Source organism: Mastigoproctus giganteus, chromosome 6, assembly GCF_048544385.1.
Source record: "Mastigoproctus giganteus isolate SK-2022 chromosome 6, ASM4854438v1, whole genome shotgun sequence".
NCBI classification, from domain to species: Eukaryota; Metazoa; Arthropoda; class Arachnida; order Uropygi; family Thelyphonidae; genus Mastigoproctus; species Mastigoproctus giganteus.
The window spans coordinates 158613684-158635901 of record NC_143580.1 but is presented as its reverse complement, the minus strand read 5'-3'; the positions used below and the strand labels follow the sequence as shown (position 1 = coordinate 158635901).

The 22218-nt window shown below is 41.0% G+C and overlaps 1 protein-coding gene across 1 annotated transcript in view; it reads right to left on the bottom strand.

Moving 5' to 3' along the window:
• Positions 1 to 13849: 13849 nt before the first annotated feature.
• Positions 13850 to 22218, bottom strand: part of LOC150084689 (inactive ribosomal protein S6 kinase delta-1-like) — a 290509-nt gene continuing 282140 nt past the window's right edge. The window contains exon 13 of the mRNA XM_090376322.1: positions 13850 to 14250. Coding sequence (XP_090232448.1) covers positions 14140 to 14250 — 111 coding nt within the window. The 3' untranslated portion in view covers positions 13850 to 14139. The remainder of the gene's footprint in view (positions 14251 to 22218) is intronic.

Below are 22218 nucleotides of genomic sequence, written 5' to 3'. Positions count from 1 at the left end.
TGACAAGATGTGTGGAGCAACAGCAAGGTTCAGTCAAATAAGTCATTAGAACAGTGGTAATAGACATTTCAGAATGTCTCTCTCTCTCTCTGATGTCTGTGTGAACAAAGTACAACTTGTACCTTGTTCATACAATGGCATAGAATGAATATTGCAGCTGATAACCAAGCTGTGTCCCACTCCTGTTAGCAGAAAACAATCAGTAAGGTTATACTAGCCAGGTAAGGATTGGAAATACATTGTCTGATCTGATGATTTAATGCAAGTTCCTGCTGTTTCAAGCTAATAGAAGTACCAGAATTTGGCAAAAACAGTCTGTGGACTTCTCCTGTCAAGTATCAATAATGCAGGAGGCTGGTGTCAATGTAATGGAAGGGGGGTGTTGTTATGCATATTAGACTCCTTGATGCCAGCGGAGCAACATCCTAATGTTCCACTGTTATGGGGTGGGATCATGTGTGTAGCTCCCTCTAACATACAAAGGGTACTAGGAAAGTTTTGCAATATGACGCAACAATGAATCACAAGAAGCTGCTTGTTGCTGCATGTTGAGACATGTTCATACGTGCATAGTAGCCGCCGCGCCAAGTCGATGGGCTCAGTTATTCATTAGTAGTGAGAGTGTAAAGTGCTTGCGATGGCATCGTGGTCACGAAATGAGATAAGGACAGTTTTGCGGTATAATTTCGTGCGTGGTTTAACCATAGACCAGTGCTTAGAAGAAATGACTCTTGCACTAGATGATGATTGTCCACATCGTACAACGATATTCAGGTGGTATAGAGAATTCCAAAGGGGAAATTTCACTCTGGAGGATTCTGAGAGGCCGGGAAGGCCACGAACGTCAGTTACGGAGGAAAACGTTACTGCTGTGAGGAAAATGCTTGACGAAAACAGGCGAGTGACCTACCAACAGATAGAGGATACTTTGGGCCTAAATGCACCAGCAATTCGTTCGATTCTGCAAGATCATTTGCACGTGAAGAAACTTTGTTCTCTCTGGGTGCCGCATCAACTGACTGAAGAGCAGATGACACGACGTGTGACTTGGTGCCGGGAGATGTTAAAAAAGTTTGATAAGGGACAATCTCGGTATGTGAACAACATCGTGACAGGTGACGAGACTTGGCTGTACTATTACGATCTGCCGACCAAGGCTCAAAACAAAGTTTGGGTCTTTGATGATGACGACACACCCGTAATTGTCAGAAAATCCCGATCTGTAAAGAAGAAAATGATAGCTGTATTTTTCAAATCGAGTGGAATTGTGGAACGTGTCGTTTTGGACACGCAGAAGACAGTCACAGCTAAGTGGTATACTGAACAATGCCTGCCTAAAGTCATTGGATCTATGAAGAACCTGCGGCCAAAGTCAAGAATTGGACACCTGGTACCTCCATCACGATAATGCTCCAGCTCACCGCGCCAAAGCCTGCACCGAATATTTGACCACGACAGGACTGAAACTTCTCGAGCACCCTCCCTATAGTCCAGACCTTGCTCCCTGCGACTTTGCACTGTTCCCGCATGTGAAAATGAAGCTAAAAGGGAGGCGGTTTTCCAGTGATGAGGACCTTCTACGGGCTTGGGACAACGAATGTGCTTTACTCCCTAGTGAAACTTGGCAGAACTGGTTTAAAGATTGGTTTCGGAGGATGGAGAGGTGTATTGAATGTAGAGGAAATTACTTTGAAAAAATTAAATAAACAAAGCTGTATTGCAAAACTTTCCTAGTACCCTTTGTATCTGTGTGAAACACTTGCACCATTTGCAGGGTCCATAGCTGGGTTTGGTGATTGGATTAATGTTGGGATGACAGGTTATCCCAAAATTGTATCCAGTCATGTGCTTCCAACAATAGTTTTCATTGCAAATGTGTTTTTCCAACAGCATAATGTACTATAACACAAGGCCAAAGTTGGTTTCAGGAACTTGAATTAAGCTTACAGCAGTAGCCTATCTAGTCACCAGATTTTGATCTAGTTGAACACCTGTGGGTTGAGGTCAAAACAGCCTCTTTAGAGTAGATCTGAAAATTGAATTTCCTAAACTGTGGGAAGCAGTTGAGTCAGCAATGACCAGCATCCTTCTGTCTTACTTTCACCATCTTAAATTCATGCTGTGACAATCCAGGGTTCTTGAAGACTAAAGGGGTAACTAGTCACTATTAGATAGGCGAGAGTGGCCACTTTATTATTTAATAAATATTTTTCACATTTTAGTACAGGTAGTCCTCGCTTTGCACGAATTTCAGTTACCATAGTATATTAACTGAGTAACTGCATAAAGTACAGACTTCGTTGCTAGCTCTTCAGTTCACAAATCACTAAATAACAGATGTGCATCTGATCGGTGACCACGTCACTTCTTTCAAAATCTCGGTGATTGGTCACTGCACATCTGTTATTCAGTTCACACACAGATAGTGTGTAGTTGTGTTGACCCCTTGTCTCCACTGATTGATAAACCCAGGCCTGCATAAAGCTGTGGTATGAATATAAACAAAGTCAGATAACTTCAGCATCTTTTAGTTTAAATTGCACGTGGGGGGGGGATCCCAATCAGTTTGGCTAGCATTCAGGCCAAAGCACTGATGTTAGTTGCTGCATTGACAGAAAATGGTAATTACAAGGAGACTGAAGAACCTTTTACTGCCAGTAAAGGCTAGTTTTGTGATTTCAGACAGCATGAATTGATTTAGCTAGCTGATGTAGCTGCTAGTGCAGATTAGGATGCTACTGTGAAATCTGCACCCAAATGAAAAAGATTAGTTAAGGCGTGTGGTTATAGCCAAATATTTAATGTTGATGAGACAGGTCTTTTCTGGAGGCAACCCTGTCAATAACTTATTCAATGAAAGATGTAGGATCGCGAAGTGGCTATAAAGGAGTTAAAGATAGAACTCTCTTATTGGAGTAATGCAGAGGGTGACTTTAAATTAAAACCCATGCTTATCTATCGGCCTGAGAATCCCAGCACATTAAAAAATCATAAAGCATCTCTACCAGTCATTTGGCATGCAAATAAAAGGTCATGGATTACAATAACGTTTCAAGACTGGGTACAATTGTATTTTTGTTCAGCAGTAGATACTGTAGGCAAAATATAACTTTTAAATCATTACTACTGTTGGATAATGCTCCAGGTCACACTGATTCTCTTGTGGACTTGAATGAAATTTGTGAAAATTTGCTTTTTACCACCAAACACAACTTGATTAATCAAGCCACTGGACCAAGCAGTTATTTCAACTTTTAAAGCCTACTGATGCCTCCAACTGGAGCTCATGCAATTTCTTTAGCTGAGTTTTGGAAGAAATATGACATAAATCATGCAATTTAAAACATTCAAGCATCATGGCAGGAAGTAACGGTGAGTAATGTGCTTGCAGTGTGGCAGAAACTTTTACTGCACGGCAAATAACTTTGCAGGATTTGAATTGAACGTAAATGGAGTTAATAGAAGAAATATCTGATAACGGGAATGATGACACTGCTGCCGTTCGATAGACGATGTGAAACCAGAGGAACTTCGGGTGAACTTATCGACATAAATGAGGAAAGTGGTTGTGACAAAAAGGATGATGTAGTAGTGGCATGTGATGCAAGAAAGCAAGTGTATGAGCTTATGCAGCATCAGCCAAAAAAAAAAAAAAAAAAAAAATCACACCATTCCCTCCAAATGCCTGTCCAGTTCCTCCTTAAATTTATTCAACCTATCAACTTCCACAACGACAGATGGAAGTTTGTTCCAGCAATTAACCACCCGCTGGCTAAAGGCAAATTACTGCACATCTATTCTACATCTGTCCTTTCTTAATTTGAATTTATGGCCCCTTAGGTTCGAAATCTGAACAAGTGGAAGGATCCATCAGAATTCAGCGTGCTCAACCCATTCAAGGCCTTACACACCTCAATCAGATCACCGTGCAGGTGTCTAGTCTCCACCCACTGCAATTTGCAGAACTTAAGCCTCTCTTGGTAAGAGGATCCCTTCATTCCCCTCACCAATCTTGTTGCCCTTCTCTGTACACGCTCAAGTAAATCTACATACTTCCTAAAATGAGGCCTCCAGACCTGTATGCAGTACTCAAGGCTTGGCCTGACCATTGCCTTATACAGAGGGATAATCATCCTTTTCTCTGCTAGGAAAATTCCTATATATCATGACAAAACGCCATGACCTGCCCTGGCAGCCTGTCTGCATTGCTCAGAAAACTTCATATCTGCCTGCACAATTCCCCCCCAGGTCTTTTTCATTTTCTACCACCTTAAGTGTAGTACAACACGGTACGTTTTTCTGGGGTTATTTCTACCCATATGCAGTACTTTGCATTTGTCAAGGTTAAACTTTAGTTGCCACTACTTAGCCCATCTGCCCAAATTATCTAGATCCTGTTGCAGTAGCACACTGCCATTACTGTCATTAACAATCCTGCCAACCTTTGTATCATCTGCAAACTTTGATATTAAGCCTTCATCAGTATCATTGATAAATATACAAAACAACAGTGGACCCAACACCGAACCCTGTGGGACTCCACTAATAACATTAGTCCAAGAAGAACAGCACCCATTGATTACCACCCTCTGTCTTCTCCCACTTAACCATCCTTTTATCCATTGTAGCAACTTATCCTTAATACTATTCTGCTCCAATTTGTATAATAGTCTTTCATGCACAACAGTGTCAAAAGCTTTCCTGAAATCCAAATATATGATATCAAAATTATTTTTTGCATCCAGTTCCTTTGTAACCACATCATAATATCCTATCAAATTTGTCAGACAAGACTATCCCTTAACAAACCCATGCTGTGTCTAAATTATTGCTGCAGTCTTGTCTAGATGATCCTGCAATGCATTTTTAACCAGTGACTCCATTATTTTACCCGGAACAGAAGTTAAACTAACTCGTTTGTAAATACTTGTCACCCTTCGATCCCCCTTTGTGAATTGGTGATACATCTGCAGTCTGTGGTAACCTCCCCTGAGTCCAAGGATGCTCTCATAATTATGGCTAAGGGCTTAATTTTTGCTTAGTTGCTTTGCCGCTTCCTTTAATATAACTGGATAGATCCCATCCACCCCAGGTGCTTTTCTTATGTTTAACTTCAACAATTTCTCCTCCACTTTGCTCTCAGTTATTACAAAATCATTAAGTATCCTACTACAATTTTATAACCTGCCATTTTCACACCTTAATAATTCCTTATGTGTGATTGTAGATGCAAAATACTCATTCAGTTTGTTTGCTATCTGAGCAGGATCATCAAACCATCCATTGGTCCACTTGACATCGAACCATCGATGTCAAGTGGACCAATCATATTCATCTCCTTCCTTTTAGAGTTTATATAAGTAAAGAAATCCTTGCTGTTTTTCTTAGCATCTTTTGCCAAGGATTTCTCGTAATCTGCCTTCGCCTGCCTAACCTCCTTTGTGACCTGTTTACAGACTAGCTTATATCTGCCATAGGCTTCTGAGTCTCTTGATAATTTATATGCATCCCATGCATTTTTCTTCCTGTTATGTCTCATTAGTTCATTAGATAACCATTTAGGCCTAAACCTTGAACAATATTTCTTAATAGGTATGAAACTTTTAGTAGCATCCACGATTAATTCCTTGAATGCTTCCCACTTAGAATTTACTGTTGGTAACATCGTCAGTTGATCCCACTGTATAGAATTTAAAAACTTTCTGAGACCACTGTACTCACCTTTATGGAAGCAAAAACCCATTCCTTTACCCCTGATGGTAATTAAATCTTTAAGTAAATCCCACATCAGTACACTGATCACTGCCACCTAGTGGTTCCTTTATCTGCAAATTCTTAATACACGTATGATCACTGCTGATAACCAGATCAAGAGTATTACTCTCTCTGGTTGCCTCTCGAACATGCTGCTGCAGAAAACAATCATCCAATAAATCCACAAAAGTCTGACTAGTGTGTGAGTGACCAAACCACAAGTTCCAGTCAATATCTGGGAAGTTAAAATTCCCCATTATAAGACACTGATTTACTGGCCCACCCTATTTCTGTGTACAATTGTTCATTGGAGTCATTAGGCCTATAACACACTCCTACTCTTATTTCTGTTGAGTCAGTCACACCAAACTGACTCAACAGTGCACTGTTCATCTGTATCAACTGTGTGCACTTCTTTTGATTATGTTGTTCTTAATTAACAGCATAACACCTGCTCCCTTTCTGTATACACATTATACTCCCCAAATTCCAGTTCTGCGTTCCTTATATCTGTGTGACACCACGTCTCTGCTATCCCAACAATATCCGCCTTTGATGTCTTGACCAACACTTCAAATTCATCAAATTTATTTACTATGCTTCTAGCATTGGTATACATGTAAGCATACATGCACCTATTCCTATTCACCCTAACACATCCCATATATCCACCTGTTTCACTATAACTGCCATCCGTCCCTGAAACCCCCAGCACCCCTCGCTCCAGGTTGCTACTTATTCCTTCACCTCTGCCTACGTCTACTGTTAAACTATTAATTTTTGTATCCCCCCCAGGCTATCAGTTTTCCGACCCTCCCAACACTGCCTCGATAGCATCAGCAAATATTCTTGCACCCTCTCTCTATTTAAGTGTATCCCATCCCTGTAGAAGCAGTCTCTCCTGTTAACAAGTACAGACCAGGCTGAAAAAAATTCTACCTCTTGAGCCTTGCACAATCTTTCCAGGGCCGAATTGATCGACAAGGCTCTCATCATATACTCCCTCCTATCGTGTCTGGGCAGAATTGCACACTTTCAAATTCAACCCTAATTCTCGGCTTTTGTTCAACAGTGACATACTTGTTAAGTAATTCTGCTGGTCTCCTACTCTTAATATCATTAGTGCCAACGTGTATAACTATATCACCTTTTGTGCCCTTAAAAGATGATATCCGCTCTACAATGTCATGAACCTTTTCCCCTGGCAGACATACCCTGGTCCTGTTCCACCTATCCTTTTTACAAAGCATGTTCCCCGTTTCCGTGACAATAGAGTTACCAACAACTACTAGTTCCTGTGGGACCAGCACATTCTGCCTTTGGGGTTGCTGCTGTGTTGCGTGATGACCAAGTGAAAGCTGTGGCGTTGATGTGGGCAGCTGAGAGCTTGATGGGCCCCTCAATTTAGATCTTTCGAGGGTATCCACTCTGTCCTTCAAACTCTCATATAGGCCCATAACAACGCTGAGTTGTCGCCTGATTTCCTTACATCGCGCACACACAAAGACATCCCCCACGGCAATATCATGTTCCGTTCCAGAGAGTTCGGCAAACATTTCAGAAGTTGCACATTTTTTTAGGCTGTGATGCGTTGGAGAATCCCCCTCCCTCAGTTCTCCCCCAAGTCACAGCACTCCTGCCACTTTGTGCCCGTTGCTTTGCTTCTCTAGTTTGGGGCATGCTATTTTAAATTAATAAGAGGATGTCCCAGAAGAAGTGACACCAGCAAAAAACTTTACATTAAACGACATCGAAAGTGCAAAGGATAAAATATTGGAAGCTGATCCAAACTTAGAAAGGAGTATGACAATTTTGCCAAGGCATAGAAAAGATGCTCACTCCGTATTGTAAGTTTTACGAAGAGAAAGCAAGCACTGTTCAAATTACTCTTGATAAGGTTTTACAAAGTAATAAAAGACTAATTCTCGCTGTTTCTAGTGTTTTAAATTACAGTGTACTAAATAAATATTAGTTTTACAATTTTTTCATTTCCCTATACATTTATAACCAACAAGAAGAGAGTTTAATCTTTTAACAAAAATTTTTAAAGGTCGCAGAACAATCATAATTTTTCTCATTGATTATTAACATTACTTTGCATGGTCATTTTTATGGTCCCGCACTACCGTGCAAAGTGAGGACTGCCTGTATATCATTGTAAATAAATACAAATGACTTTTATGGATTTACTGGATGATTGTTACAATCAAGTCACAAAGGAGGTTAGGTAAGTTCAGTCCGAGCTGACAAAGACTTCTTTATTTACAATAGAATGAAGGGGATGAATCCCATTGATCCAGTGGATACGAATGGATTAACTGTTGGTGATTCTGCTTAGGTTGCAGACAAACTGAATGGGTATTTTGCATCTATATTCACACATTAGGAGGTTTGTAGGGATGGGGATTCCATAAGTTTATCCAATTCTAAATGATTTTGTGATAATCAAGAAATTGGAAGATAAATTGTTATAGCTTAAAAAAAAAAAAAAAAAAAAAACACAGCTGGTGGGATCTATCCAATTGTATTGAGGGACAGCAAAGTAAGCAAGAAAACCTTTGCCCATAATTACAAGTATGGTTTGAGGAGTCCCCACAGACTAGAAGTGTTAAATGTATCCCCAATTCAAAAAGGCAAGGGGAATCAAAGGATGATGTAATTACAGATGTTAACTTGACTTCTGTTCCAAAGAAAATAATGGAGTTGCTTGTTAAAAAAACAATGCAAGACAATATAGCCAGTAGTGTAGTTATAAAGTGGTCACAGCATAGATTTGTTAAAGGATTGTCTTGTATGATCACTTAGGAATTAGATGCAAAAAAAAAAAAAAAAAATTTGCTGTTATACTCATGGATTTCAGAAAAGCTTTTGATATTTGTTGCACATAAGGCTGCTGTACAAACTGGAGCAGTGTGGCATGAAGGGAAAGTTACTGCTATGGATAAAAGAATGGTTGAATGTGAGAAAACAGTAGCCACCAATTGGTGGCTACTCCTAGCATTAGCAAATGATGCAAGAAAGCTAGTTTACAATAAAGCATCAACAAAAAACATTCCCACATCACCTGTCAATTGCCTTCAATAATTTGTCTAGCTCTTCCTTGAATTTATTCAAATTCGCCACTTCCACAACAACAGGTGGTTGTTATTATTTGGTTTTTAGGAGCATTAGCAACTAAGGCCATATTGTTCCTGGAATATGCGGTGGTGATTACCTGACCTTTCCGCATCCTCCGTATTTGGTGGTGATGGGCTCGAACCCCGGTCTAATCAAGAAGTGTGTGCTACGCACTGCTGCTCCTTCCTACCTGGCTACAGAGGCACCCAACAGGTGGTAGTTTGTTCCCACAATTAACCAGCCAATGTCCAAAGGCCAACTTAGAACATATATTCTGCAATAATATTTCACAGTCATAATTCATGTGTTGTATGAACAATAGGATGAATGCATTCAGCATTGTGCTTACTCATTTCACTCATTTCATTCAAAGCAGTTCATTCAGCTCTACATGCAGGTGACTAGTCTCCAGATACTGCAATTATTTTGGTAAGAGCACCCGTTTCTTCCCTTCACCAATCTCATTGCCCTTCTCTTTACCCGTTCCAGTAGATCTACATCATTCCTAAAATGAGGCCTCTAGACCTGTATGCAGTACTCAAGATGTTGCCTTGTACAGTGAAATAATCATCTCCCTAACTGTTAGCAGAGGTGATGTATATCATGAGCGCCTCCGTAGCCAAGTGGGAAGGAGCAGCAGTGCGTAGCACACGCTTGTTGATTAGACCGGGGTTTGAGGCCGTCACCACCAAATACGAAGGATGCGGAAAGGTCAGGGAATGACCACCACATATCCCGGAGCAATATGGCCTTAGTTGCTAATGCTCCTAAAAACCAAACAACGTATATCACTGACGAAACTCCAGCTGTCCTGGAAGCCCATCTGCACTGCTCAAAAAATTGTCTGTCTGCAGTTATCTTTTCGGTATTTTTCATTTTTGTGAGTGTAGTACCACATATTTTGGTAAATCTGGGATTACTGCTATGCATTTGTTTAATGTTAAACTTCTGCTGCCATTTCTCGGCCCATCTTCCTATTTTTTCTAGGTCTTGTTGCAGTAGTATTCCCTGATTAGTATCATCTGCAGGCTTAGATATTAAGTTTGATATACCTTCATCATTAATAAATATAGAAAACAATTTAGCCCTGTACTGAAAGAAGGGGAACAGGAAAAGTGTTCCAATTATAGAGGCATCACACTGACATCATATGTGAGTGTGTTAGAGTGGAAGATAATTGGAATGATTGAAAATAGGATGGCTGGGGAACAATACGGATTTAGGCCTGGCAGATTGATGGTGGATCTAATTTTCTGCATCAGGAAACTGATGGAAAAAAGTATTATGAACCCAAAGAATTATGGATAGCATTTTTGGATATAAAAAGAGTGTTTAATGCCGTAAAGAGAGAGAAAGTGTGGAAGGTTTTGAGAAACTTGGGGATAGAGGAACATCTTGTGGAGAGAATTGAGAATATGTGCACCAATACAGAGCTGTTATGAATGATGTGCGATGTAGAGTGGTGTAACAACTTAGACAGGACCAGATAAAAGTCATGCTCTTCGCAGATGACCTCTGCATATGGGGAGAGAGCAGGGAACACATGCAACAGTAAGTTTATATATGGGCTAGTATGGCCAATGAATTTGGACTGGTTTTCAGTCAGGAGAAGAGTGAAGTAATGGTTCTAAAGAGGAGTGGCGAGCTTGACGGATACATTACAATGGAAGGGAAACAGTTAAAATGGGTAACAACTTCAATATCTAGGAAGCACCATTACAAAGACTGGAGTAACAGACGAAGAAATAAGTAGATGGATACAAGCGGGTTGGAATTTCTATTGGCAGACAAGAGATCTGATCTGGAATAGGAACATACCACTGAAGTAAGAAGGCTATATATCAGTATTACGTACCAATTCTGACATGCTTCTGAAATTTGGACTATGAGGAAAAAGGACAAAACAATTCAGGTGGCATAAATTAGATTTGTGAGGAGCATAGCCGGAAAGACAATATGCAACAAAATTGGGAATGATGTGATTAGGGAGAGAATTCAGGTTGAAAAACTCCAGAATAGGATTGAAAGGTCCCGTTTGAAATGGTTTGGACTGTCAAGAGAATGAAAGAGAGGCGTTTGCCAAGAAGAATGTTAATTTACAATTAAGGGACAAAAAACCAAGGGGTAGACCAAGAATGAGATGGTAGGACATGATAAAGACTCATTAAGAGAGGAGGAAATTGGAGTGAAATCAACAACGGACAGAAGTACATGGATAGGGCATGATGGGGAGGCTTCATATGTCGACCCATGGAATAGCAGAAGGATGATGACTTTTGTGTGGGGGATTCCATTTATAACCACTGTCCTCTCCTACTCAACCATCCGTTTATAGTAGTTACTTGTTCTTAATGCCACACTGCTCCAGTTTGTACAGCAGTTATGTGCAATAGTATCAAAATTATTTTGAAGTGAAACTTCTTTAGGCATGCTCCAGGCAGTTTCTAGGTGGGAGTAACTTGCATTCGTGGATTGACAAAAAAAACTCTAACGAAGATGCGACCTCTGTCATGAGTAAATGCATTACAGGCACGCTGAACAGCCAACTATCAGGTTAGTAGATGGGAGAGTGTCTGCCTGGGAATAATATCTTTTTGCCTTTTTTTTTTTTTTTTTTTTTGTTAACATGTGAAAAAATTCTTCTGATTTTCACTTAATTTTATTAATTGGTAAGGTAATAAAGTGTAAATCTATAAAAGTAAAGATAGCCTGTGGATAATATTCCTCCTATTATCGCTTATTAGAATCGTTTTTAATAGAATTAAAATTCCTTTCGTATAGTGAATGGTATTTTGTCATGAAATGTCTATTGTAAAGTGATTTGATTGTACAGTGAAACAATCTTAAAGCTGGGAGACTACTGTAGTGAGTGTTGTAAGGTGTAGAGAGCAATGCGTCCATGAATTGACAAAAATTGCCAAGAAAATGTGGCATGAAATGATTCACTCCCCCACCATTGTACCAGGCGTGAGCAATACATGACCCAATCAATACCCCTATTGATTGCGTCATGCTATTTCATTGTCATTCACCACCAAATTTAATAAAAAATCTTGACAGAAAATAATTTTTAATTCAAAATGCTAGACTAATAGTGAGCATTGTAAGGCGTATAGAGCACATGCAATATGACCACCAAAAGCACCTCCATTGAGTACAAAGAAGAAGGTCTAAGCTATTTCGACAGCAGAAGAAATTAGTGTGCGATAAAGTTGAACAAAGAAGCCGGAGAAGGTCCATCTACATCTTCAGAACTTTACATTTCCCCAGAAATGTTATAAGTGAATTTGGAAGGAGTCATGTAAGTTGATACTGCAAATGAAAATGATGGAGAGTACTTGAACCCTAGTCATAAACGAAAAGCGAAGAAACCAAAACCAACTGTCAGGAGTACTCCAAATCATTCAACATGTAGCAGGCATAATACACAGTGGGAGCAGCAACAGGGTTTAAAGAACACTGAAGCATCGATGCAGTTTAAACATACATTCCTGGATAAGGATTTTGGTTCTGCGTGTGATCGGCTTTAGTTCAAGAATGAGGTGAAGATTGTAGCATCATTGTCTTCTTCAAACAGCATTTCCAAATGAGGATGCAAGTTGAATTTCTGCCTGTAACAGCTGTTGTGACCCCTCTCAAGAACAAAGTGATTCTTCTATTGAAGTCAAATCAAATGTGATTCTGGCTATTGAAGTCAATCAAAATTCCCTTAAGAAATCCATGCTGTGACTGCAGTATAATTGCATTTCTGTCTAGATTGTACTGCATAATCAGTGATTAGGTAGTACCATAATGGATTATGGTAGTACATAAATACCTGATGCCGCAGCACTTGCTGAAACTAGATTTGATAATGGAATGGCTCATCTCAGAGGCTCCCATTCATGCAGGTTTGTAGCGGGCTGCCTTCATACGATCAATACAGGATCCTTGGTCAGGTGACAAATGTTCGCCTAAAGAAGTTTCACTTAACTTTTTAGGCATGCTCCAGGCAGTTTTCAGATGGGAGTAACTTGCATTCATGGATTGACAAAAAAGCAACGAAAATGCACCCGCACACAATATATTTTTTTGCATCTGTTACTGTGTCATAGTATCCAATCAAAATTCCCTTAAGAAATCCATGCTGTGACTGCAGTATAATTGCATTTCTGTCTAGATACCTAATCAGTGATTAGGTAGTACCATAATGGATTATGGTAGTACATAATCACGTTCCCAGGAACAGATGTTAATTGAGGTGTGTAATTAGTCTTGTCATCTTTTGATCTAGCTTAGTGAATTGGCTTTAGATTTGCACATCTCCAGTCCACAGGAATCCTCCCGAATCTAAAGATGCTCTCATAATTATGGTTAATATAATTGAATAGACCCTATCCACTCCAAGATTTTTTTTTTTCTAAAGTTTTACTTCCACTTCTAAATTATCACAAATTCATTTAGTTTTTTTCTTCTATTAGAGTTAGAAGAAAAATACTTGAGAAAAAATTGATGTGATATTTTTGGCTGTAACACTTTGCTTATCATGTGGGTGTTAACTTTGGCACCTGACTGCTGCAGCATGCTATTTAAGATTTTAAATAAGTTAATGCAAATTATTGAAACATGACAGTGAATTTCTCTAAGTTCACAGCATGAACTAATATTTGTAGTTTATGATTAAAGATATATTAAAAACAACAGCTCTGGTTAAAGCAAATGCAAGTTGACAAAATGTACGATTGTGTTTTTAAAGGCATACAGTAATCTTCAGCTATGCGTTTAATTTACAAGGGAGAATACAAGAAATTCTGGCTACAACTGTATTGATATACATAAATCACAGGATTAGCACTTATTAATCAGTGGTTCATTAACAAAGAAACATTTCTCAGAATTTTATGATATTAAATTACTTCATTTAATATATAAATACAATCAATCTTTGAATACACTAGTCTACTGGATTTAATGATACATACAGGAGGTAGGGGGAAAATATAATTTTTATACATCGAATAATCTTATGTGCATGTGGAGCAGTATTTCATACACACATCAATTTACATAATATAAATAGTCACTGATGGGTAAAGACATAAAATCCTAACTTATGGTCTTATTTCTGAGCATTGTTTCATATTTGAAAGGCAATTTTTTAGGACTTCAAACAATATTTTAACTCCTGGATAAACGTTTTGTTCTTATTACCAATATGAAATAAAGCTTCTTTCCTGAGTATATACATTTCTGTCAATTATAGTAAAAAATAAATGCCAATCTCCTGATTTACTGCACCATAGCATTCCAGTTTATGCCACTGAAAAAAGGGTGGGACTTAATATCTTCTACTCCATGTAGTCCGGATCCAAGTCTCTCAGAGGGACTGAAATGTAGCAGCTTAAAAAAACAAAACTCATATTATTATAATGGTACAGAAAATCAAGAGATAATGGGTGTAACTAATAAATTGCATCCCCATAAAAACACCATTAGGATTAGCATTAGTAGAGGCATTTGATGCAAGAAAGCAAGCTTATGCAGCATCAGCCAAAAAAAAAAAAAAAAAAACCCACTTCCACTTCACCCCTCTGTTCGTTCAAAATACCTGTCCAGCTGAGCCTTAAACTTATTTAGGCTATCAACCTCCACCACAAGGGATGGCAGTCTGTTCCACCAACCAACCACCCGCTGGCTAAAGGCAAATTTCCGCATGTCTATCCTACATCTGTCTTTCCTCAATTTGAATTTATGCCCTCTCAGGTGATTTTTCTGAGCTAGAGGAAGAATCCCATCAGCATTGAGCATGCTTAAACCATTCAAGGCTTTATACACCTCTATCAGATCACCTCGCTGGTGCCTAGTCTCCAGACACTGTCATTTGCAAAACTTAAGCCTTTCTTCGTAAGAGCACCCCTTTGTTCCATTCACTAATCTTGTTGCCCTTCTCTGTACTCGTTCCAGCAGCTCTACATCCTTCTTGAAATGAGGCCTCCAGACCTGTATACAGTACTCTAGGTGTGGCCTGACCATTGCCTTGTACAATGGAATAATCACCTCCTTATCCCTGCTGGAAAAATTCCTGTATATCATTGACAATACTCCATGAGCTACTCTTGCAGCCCGTCTGCACTGCTCAGAGAACTTCATATCTGCCTGCACAATCACCCCCAAGTCCCTTTCATTCTCTACCACTGTCAGTGTAGTACCACAGAGTTGATACGTTGCTCTGGGGTTGCTGTTTCCCATGTGTAGTACTTTACATTTGTCAATGTTAAACTTCATTTGCCACCTCTCAGCCCATCTGCTCAACCTTTCCAGATCCTGTTGCAGCAGTGTAGTGTCAGTAGTGTCCTTGACAACCCTGCCAACCTTTGTATCATCTGCAAACTTGGACATTAAGCTTGATATACCATCATCAATATCATTTTTAAATACAGAAAACAATAATGGACCCAACACTGAGCCCTGAGGGACTCCACTGATAACATTAGTCCACGATGAGCAGTGTCCATTGATTACCACTCTCTGTCTTCTCCCACTCAACCACCCCTTTATCCATAGCAGCAATTTGCCTCCAATGTCACACTGCTCCAATTTGTGTAGCAGTCTTCCATGTGCAACAGTATCAAAAGCCTTTCTAAGATCCAAGTATATAATATCAAAGTTATTCCCTGCATCCAGTTCTTTTGTGACTGCATCATAGTATCCAATCAAGTTGGTCAGGCAAGACTTCCCCTTAACAAAACCATGCTGTGTCTGAGCTATAACTGAAGTCTTGTCTAAATGATCCTGCAGTGCTTCTTTAACCAGTGCCACCATTAATTTTCCTGGAACAGAAGTTAAGCTCACAAGTCTATAGTTACTTGTGTCAGCCTTTGATCCTCCTTTGTGAATTGGGGTCACATTTGCACATTTCCAGTCTATGGGTACCTCCCCTGAGTCCAAGGAAGCTCTCATAATTATGGCTAAGGGTTTGCTTACTTCCTTTGCTGCCTCCTTTAATATAACTTGATAGATCCCATCCACCCCGGGTGCCTTTCTTGTGTGTATCTTCAACAGTTTCTCCCAGTTATTTCAAGATTCTGTACCTTACTGCTAGAGTTGAATACACCTCTGGCATTCCCCTTGCTGAATAACTCCTCATGTGTGAATGTCGATGCAAAATATTCATATAGTTAGTTAGCTACCTGAGCAGGATCATCAACAGTTGACCCATCAATATCAAGTGGACCAATCTGATTCTTCCCCTTCCTTCTGGAGTTTACATAAGTAAAGAACTCTTTGCTGTTTTTCTTTGCATCCCTTGCCAAGGATTTCTCGTAATCTGCCTTCGCCTGCCTAACCTCCTTTGTAACTTGGTTGCATATCAATTTGTATCTATCATAGGCTTCTGTGTCATGTGTTAATTTGTAAGTATCCCATGCATTTTTCTTCTCTGCCATATGCCTCATTAGTTCATCTGACATCCATTTTGGCCTAAACCTTGAACAATATTTCTTAGTTGGTATGTAAAGCCTAGTAGCTTCCAAGATACGTTCTTTGAATGCTTCCCATTTTGAATTTGCTGTTGGTAACATCATCAGTTGGTCCCACTGTATAGAATTTAAATACTGTCTCAGTCCATCGTAGTCGCCTTTACGGAAGCAATAACCCTTCCCTTTACCCCTAATGGTAGTTACCTCTTTCAGTAAATCCCACTTCAGCACACTGTGATCACTGCCTCCTAGTGGTTCATTTATCTGCAGATTCTTAATGCATGAAGAATCACTGCTGATAATCAAATCAAGAGTATTACTCCCTCTAGTTGCCTCCTGAACATGCTGATGTAGAAAACAATCATCCAATAAATCCACAAAAGCCCTGCTAGTGTGTGAGTAACCAGCCCCCAAATTCCAGTCAATATCTGGGAAATTAAAATCTCCCATTATAAGACTCTCTGATTTACTAGCCCACTCTATTTCCCTGTACAGTTCCTTATTATACTCATCAGAGTCATTAGGCCTATAGCACACTCCTACTCTCAATTTTGATCTCCCAATGCTTATGTCACACCAAACTGACTCAACACTGCACTGTCCAGCGATGTCGACTGGCTTCACTTCCTTGGTTTTTATGTGTTTCTTAACTAATAGCATAACCCCTCCCCCCTTCCTATCCTGTCTATCCTTTCTGTAGACGTTGTACTCCCCAAATTGCAGTTCTGCATCCCTTATATCTGTGTGACACCACGTCTCTGATATCCCAACAATATCTGCCTTTGATGTTTTGAGCAATTCATCAAATTTATTTACTAAACTCCTAGCATTGGTGTACACGCAAGTATACCTGCACCTGTTTCTATTCTTAGCTACCCTAACACAACCCATGTGTTTATTTGTACCGCAATGGCTCCCAGCAGTCTCTGAAATACCATGCATCTTGTTTTTCAGGCTTCTGCTCATTCTAATAGAAGTAGTGCAAGAATCTCTTTCACCTCTGCCAGTGGCTACTGTCAATCTATTGGTCTTTGTCTCCCCCCAAGCTAGCAGTTTTCCGACCCACCTAACACTGCCTCGTAGCATCAGCAAATATTCTTGCACCCTTTCTATTTAAGTGTATCCCATCCCTGTAGAAGCAATCTCTCCTGCCACCAATAGAGTAGATCGTAAATAAATATTTTTTTTATGTTGGTGGTGCCATAAAATAATTGCAGTAAGTGCCAGTTATTAATTAAATGGCAACAGTAATAAGCGAAAATCAGAGGAATATCCACAGGCTGTAAAAATGAAGATATAAAGCACAAATTTATACTTTTATTTTACGAGAGCGTCAAAAATTTAGGTTTAACACTGTAATCTGATAAAGTTTAACACTGGAATCTAAAACAAAAAAATAAGCCTCAATCAATACCAAAGAACACAGCACACCTGCAACTACCACGACAATGCAGGTGAGATACAGAGTAAATGTTTACGAAGTTTCTGAACACTGTTTTATTTTGCTGTACTTAAGTTACGGTCTTCTAAAAGATAGCAGAAAGAAATTAAGAACAAGGAAAAAATTTTAAAGTTTGCATTGAAACTTCATGCAGATGATGGTGCAAAAAAAAAAAAAAAACAGAGAACAGCTAATGACCATTCCTGCAAAGATGGGTTCCGGAAGTATCAGCAACTAAGCCCATTTTGCTCTGTGTAAATTGCGTGTTCTGTGGTTGACTTTCTATTTGCTGGACGAAAAACCATGTTATCCTTACCTGAGACCGACTAACTCAGCCACATTAGGAAAAAGCTCAGACTTATGGCAGCAGACTTAGGCGAGTTTGACAAAGGTCAAATTGTAATGGCCAGATGACTGGGTCAGAGCATATCTGAAATGGCACACTGGTGGGATGCTCATGGTCAGCTGTGTTTACTTACTTAAAGTGGTCCGAGGAGGGGAACCCACAAACCACCTGCTAGGTGTTAGACGACCATGGTTCACCAAGGTGAGTGAAGGCTCTCCCGGATGGTACTTGGCAACAGAAGAATAACTGTGGTGCAACTTGCCGGTAATTAGAATGTTGGTGGCAGGAGTAATGTGTCACACACACAGTAAATTGAACTTAAGAAAATGGGGCTGCATAGCCGCAGGCCACTCCAAGTGCCCATGCTAACCTTGGTTCACTGGCAACAGTGCCTACAATGGGCACGTGACCATCAAAACTGGACTTTGAGTGATTGGAAGAAGGTTGTCTGGTCTGATAACTCACGTTTCCTGTTGCACCATGTGGATGGCCGGGCATGTGTGCGTCGTTTACCTGGGGAAACCTGGATGCACTGTGGGATGAAAACAAGCCTGTGGTGGCATTGTTTTGGGCGATATTCTGCTGGGATACCCTGGGTCCAGTCATCAATGTGCCGGGCACGCTGAAGTCTACTACCTACCTAAACATCCTACTGAAGCAACACCCCACCAACTCGGAAATCCGGACCTACTCGATTATTCGAAATTATCCCAACATGGAGGGAAAAACCAAACCTCACTGCAGCATACCAACAAGGATGACATTACAGTTATCGAGCATGACGAGGGGCAGGTGGATCCCCGTGCCAGAGCCCCCTCTGCTAAAAGGAAAACCCCGCTCACAAACCGACATGAGAGAATCAAGAGATTTATGCCTCCCAACCGAAGAGGAACCACCACTGGATCCAACCTTGCCCAAGGGCACCGTCCCTGAACAGAAACTGATCCTGCGAACCACCCTTGAAAACCTATTCAAGAAGCAGAGCAGCAGTGACTATAGGCTAAGAGCTGAAATAGTTTCCCTGTGGACCAAACTATGAACAATTTTGGACCAAGCGCACTTGGAAAATGAAAAAATAATTGCCAGGCTTGATGCCCATCTTGAAAGTGGGGCGAACAAAGTGCAAAAGCCCCCACTTTTGCTGAAGACACAGCACCCCACCAACCAAACAGCAACTAAGGAACCTACCACTAAACGCAAGACCTCTCTTGCCAACCCCACACCTAGTTATCATAAAACCAACCTCCAAAGACGAAACCCACACCAGCAAAGAGGTAAAGAGCATAGTAGTAAATAACCTTACCGAAGACTTAACACCGACAAAAATCAAATCGGTTCGCAAAACCTAAAATGTGGGTGTTATCATTGAAACCCAAACAAAGGCGGATGCAACTCTGATACTAAACAATCAAAGAATCCAGACACTTGGATTAGAGGCCCTACCACCGAAAAGAAAGGGACCTAGTGTAATTATATATGACCTGGACAAGGACATAACCCCGACTGAGATCCAACCAGAGCTGTACATGAGAAACCTACAGCAAGACCATCCAGGGAAGGCACCATCAACCATATCATTACTCAGATTTCAGACTAAAGCTAGAGCAGGAAATGCCACCAACTGGGTGGTAGAGCTCTCATCAGCGGCCTGGAAGACTATATGCCAGCAAAACAGTCTTTATCAACTGGGGCAGCCACTGCTTCAGGGAAACATATCCGTCCCAAAATGCTTCCGGTGTTGTAAATTCGGGAATACTACCCACACCTGTGCTCAGACTCAGCCCACCTGCGGCCATTGTACAGAGCGGGGACACGAGTTTAAAAACTGTCCAAATAAGGACAAAGACCCTATCTGTGCTAATTGCAAGTTGGTAAAAATGGATTGCACTCGATAAGGGACCCCAACTATCCCTCATACATCAAAGCGAAGAGCATGCACCAAACTAGAACTTATTATGGCGACTACAACTAAGAAATTCAATTCACCACAGAGATGAAAATATTCCAGCATAATGCACAAAGGAAGTCGTAAATAGAAGGAAACAATTCCAAAGAGCCTGCAGGCTGAGGTGGAGGCCTTAAGACAACGCTATAGGGAGGCAAGAAATCTATACACAGACAAAATCCATTTTTGACAGCAAGCTCCCATTCCAACTGCATCTCAGGACCAAGATTAGGAACTACTCGGGCCTGATTGCGCATCTCACGCAGGGACTGGGGGCTGAGTAAACAAACCATGTTGCTGTACTGCAAGACTATTTTTCTCCCGGCGATCACATACGGTGCACCAATATGGTACCATAGAACCAGACTGACCACCAACAAAAGAATACTGGACTTGACACAACGAACAATGTTACTCAAAACCACCCTATCCTACAATACTGTGAGCACGGAGGCGCTCCAGGTTCTTACTGGATCCTTATCACTGGATCTCGAAGTGGTCAGATGCAGACTAGCATACTACGTATCAAAAGGAATCTCTGTGACCTACTCGGGCTTTACGATTGAACCCACAAACAATATAAAAATGGAAAAAGCTCGGCTCTTGACACACTTAAAACAGGAATGGCAAAACAGGTGGATAGACTCAACCAAAGGGGAGGTGACACGACGCTTCATACCTGATGTAGACAGGGTTTTCCCGAAACCACCTGTATGGTTCCACCCAGACCTATATGCCACCTACTTATTGACGGGTCACGGCCCCTTCAACAAGAAACTAACATCTCTGGGCCTCCTCCAAGACCCCAACTGTTCATGTGGCGAACCGGAAAGCTGGACCCACCTCATGCACGAATGTACAAACTATGAGGACCTACGTGGAAATCTAATAAGATTGACCTACATGCCGCGAGGCCAGGAGCATCATCTCTTGGACACAAGCAAAGAATATAAGAACCTCACTAGATTTGCACAGGAACTCTTTGCCAGAAGAACCTGTTCTGCGATCAGGAACAGTATGCCTTGTAGCAGACATTAAACTTCGAAAACACTGGACTATGAGCAAATACACCAGCACTGAAACCCAAATTGTCTGACCCAACCAACCTACTTGAATAGGACGCACACCACAGAAACGATGGGCTCAATGGATGGAAAAGGCACTGGACCACCCTCCCAGATGATGGAAACAGGATCAACGGACCAGACCCATCTGGGATGCAAAAGAGACATTCCACGAGACACTACCCTGGTCGGGTATATAACCCATAGCCCATGAATGACACGAGGCACTGGTTCCGACTGCTTCGTTGGACCCATATCTTTTCCCCACCTTGAACAGCAGATTTGCTGCCAGTGCGCCAATTGGTGACAGAGCTGGGCACTCTTGCCTGGCTTTCTTTCCACTCCACTTCCCTGGCAGGGGGGAGGTGCTATCCTCTTGTCTTCTCCCCTTCCTCGCCACCCCCATTTTTCCTTCTGGTGGTGCATAGACATGCCCCACTGACACCTATTGGGGTCGCCTTCCCTATTGACTCCATATTTGTCTCTTCTCCCAGTCTTTAGTTTCCCTCCCCTACTCTATCTGTACACAAGCGATTGCCCTACACGTCCAAATTTAATCATGTCCAAATTACTGTTTGCCAATAGTTTTGGCCTCTCAAATCCTAGCGTTCTTAACCCCCCCCCACACGCGAAAGATAAAAAAAAAAATTTTGAAGGTCCTAGCCACTGAAATCTCAGGAAATTAGGTGGCAGGACCTGCCAGAGTAAATAATTATAATGCTGGTATACCTAGCCTGCCTCCATGGGGCTGAGTGTGGACAACGTTGGGCCTCAGCAGGGGTTCAGCGGCTAAATGGCCAGAACAACAACGGTACATAACACTATACGCCTACAATATCCACACACTTTTAAATCTCTGACCTTTCCAGTGAACTGGCACACCTACAATGAACGCAACGCGGAGATGGGGGAAACTCCGGGTGCCACTTGACACTAAATACACTTTACACTCTACCTAAACATCATTGCCGACCAGGTACGCCCTTTCACGGCAATGGTCTTCCCCTCTGGAGGTGCCATCTTTAAGCAGGATAATGAGCCATGCAACACCACCCGGATTGTTCGAGACTGGTTCGTGGAACATGAGGAAGACT